We start from the raw sequence: 2,500 nt of genomic DNA on the forward strand, positions 1-2,500 counted from the left end.
TTGGATTCGTCACGTTTGGGTGTTAATGTAGGTTCACAAAGCCATGAGCATTAACAGTAAAGCAACATCCACCATTGTTGATGTTGTGTTTGTGTTTGCCGCTGTGTAACGTGATGTGATGCTCTCTAACCGATGGAAAGGCAAACTGGATCTTAGAAGGTTCGCCAGTGGAACCAACTTTGAACCAGCACTAGCTCTGAACCAGCACCTGGTTCTTTTTGGTGGAAAAGGGGTATGGGTGAACTTCACAAGTAACGGAGTGAAGCTGGGGTCAAGGCATCAAGAGCCACCACACACAGATGTGTCAAGGAATTTGGCTACAGTTGTCGTGTTCCTCTTGTTAAGCCTCTACTGAACCACAGACAAACTCAGAGGCGTCTTTGTTGGGCTCAGGAGAAGAAGAACTGGACTGTTGCCCGGTGGTCCAAAGTCCTCTTTTCAGATAAGAGCAAGTTTTTGTATTTCATTTGTAAACCAAGGTCCCAGAGTAAGGATGGAGGAAGGGTGGAGAAGCTCATAGCCCAAGTTGCTTGAAGACCAGTGATAAGCTTCCACAGTCTGTGATGATCTGGTGTACAATGTCATCTGCTGGTGTTGGTCTACTCTCTCTCACTCACTCATCTTCTACCGCTTATCCGAACTACCTCGGGTCACGGGGAGCCTGTGCCTATCTCAGGCGTCATCGGGCATCAAGGCAGGATACACCCTGGACGGAGTGCCAACCCATCACAGGGCACACACACACACACTCTCATTCACTCACACACACACACTACGGACAATTTTCCAGAGATGCCAATCAACCTACCATGCATGTCTTTGGACCGGGGGAGGAAACCGGAGTACCCGGAGGAAACCCCCGAGGCACGGGGAGAACATGCAAACTCCACACACACAAGGTGGAGGTGGGAATCGAACCCCCAACCCTGGAGGTGTGAGGCGAACGTGCTAACCACTAAGCCACCGTGACCCCTGTGTTGGTCTACTGTGTTTTATAAAAATAAATGTAATCACTGCACCAGTTTACCAAGAAATTTTAGCGCACTTCATGCTTCCTTCTGAAGAGCAGGAACTCGGCTACACACACACAAATGCACACAATTGAGTAAGACAAGATATCAGAGTCACAGTGGAAAAGAAACTACATTATACAAGATAAAATTATATTAGCAGCTTTTCCAGCAGGATCTGGCACTTGTTCACACCAAAAGGTGGTTAAATGACCGTGATGTTGGTGTGTTTGTTAAATGTGAGTCAAAATTATCACAATTAAAAGAACCAAAGACTTAAACGACTTCATTCTGTGTGTACTGAACTTATATAATACACCAGTTTCACTATTTGAGTTGAATTACTCAAACAAATGATCTTGATGAATCTATCGAGACTCATCTGTATAATACGTGTGCTGTGTATCTCAGCAGAAAAACGACGAGTCGGAAAAGAAACACTTACAAATAGACAGACGGACGGACACTCGGACTGACGGAGAGAACGACACTCGTATCGACAATTTCCGAGTCGGTATAATGCGATTTATAACACCATCGGGTCTGCACGTAACCTATACGTAAGGTCATAGTCGCGATTCACAGTACGGCCTCTGGGGGCAGCGCAGGACCAGTCTCGCTCTACAGGAACCGTGGAGTGTGTAGGGGAGGGACGGATTCTCCAAATTATTTCGTTTTCAGTTCTCTAAACGTGACTGATGCAGGTTATGGAGTCAGATCAGGAACTTCTTGGAGAATTTCTTCTAATTACTGACACGTGTGTGTGTGTGTGTGTGTGTGTGTGTGTGTGTGTGTGGTGGTTCTCTAGTGTTTGTCGTCTGTGGCGACGGCGCTACAGAGTGGCTTCCTGCCCTACTGTGAACCTGTGTATCAGCGATGTGTCACACTGGTGCAGAAAACCCTCGCTCAGGCTATGGTAAGTGTATAATACACAGAGAGAACAGAAAACATGGCCACAAGTATGACTGTTGACTTTGTGTGTGTGCATGTGTGTGTGTGTGTGTGTGTGTGTGCGTGCGCACGTGAAGATGTACAGCCAACAGCCAGACCAGTACGAGGCTCCCGATAAGGACTTCATGATCGTGGCTCTGGATCTGCTCAGCGGACTGGCCGAGGGTCTCGGAGGTCACGTCGATCAGCTGGTTGCCCGTAGCAACATCATGACCCTCCTCTTCCAGTGCATGCAGGTGTGTGTTTGTGTGTGTTAACAGTTAGACCATAAACTGTTTAGTTAATAACAGACGTCTGCCTTGATATTTTTTAAATCATAAAAATCTGCCATTACAGTTCGTGAGATAAGTGTGTGTGTGTGTGTGTGTGTGTGTGTGTGTGTGTGTGTGTGTGTGTGTGTGTGTGTGTGTTTTAGGATACGATGCCGGAGGTGAGACAGAGCTCATTTGCTCTGCTGGGTGATCTGACCAAAGCCTGCTTTCCTCATGTTAAACCCTGCATTGGTAAGATATTAAACACACACACACACACACACACAC

General features: G+C 46.8%; 1 protein-coding gene across 1 annotated transcript in view; it reads left to right on the forward strand.

The window, feature by feature from the left end:
- Positions 1–2,500, forward strand: part of tnpo2b (transportin 2b) — a 13,148-nt gene that overhangs the window by 8,456 nt on the left and 2,192 nt on the right. The window contains exons 16-18 of the mRNA XM_060861065.1: positions 1,819–1,926; positions 2,039–2,197; positions 2,377–2,464. Coding sequence (XP_060717048.1) covers positions 1,819–1,926; positions 2,039–2,197; positions 2,377–2,464 — 355 coding nt within the window. The remainder of the gene's footprint in view (positions 1–1,818; positions 1,927–2,038; positions 2,198–2,376; positions 2,465–2,500) is intronic.

This window comes from Tachysurus vachellii, chromosome 24, assembly GCF_030014155.1.
Source record: "Tachysurus vachellii isolate PV-2020 chromosome 24, HZAU_Pvac_v1, whole genome shotgun sequence".
NCBI classification, from domain to species: Eukaryota; Metazoa; Chordata; class Actinopteri; order Siluriformes; family Bagridae; genus Tachysurus; species Tachysurus vachellii.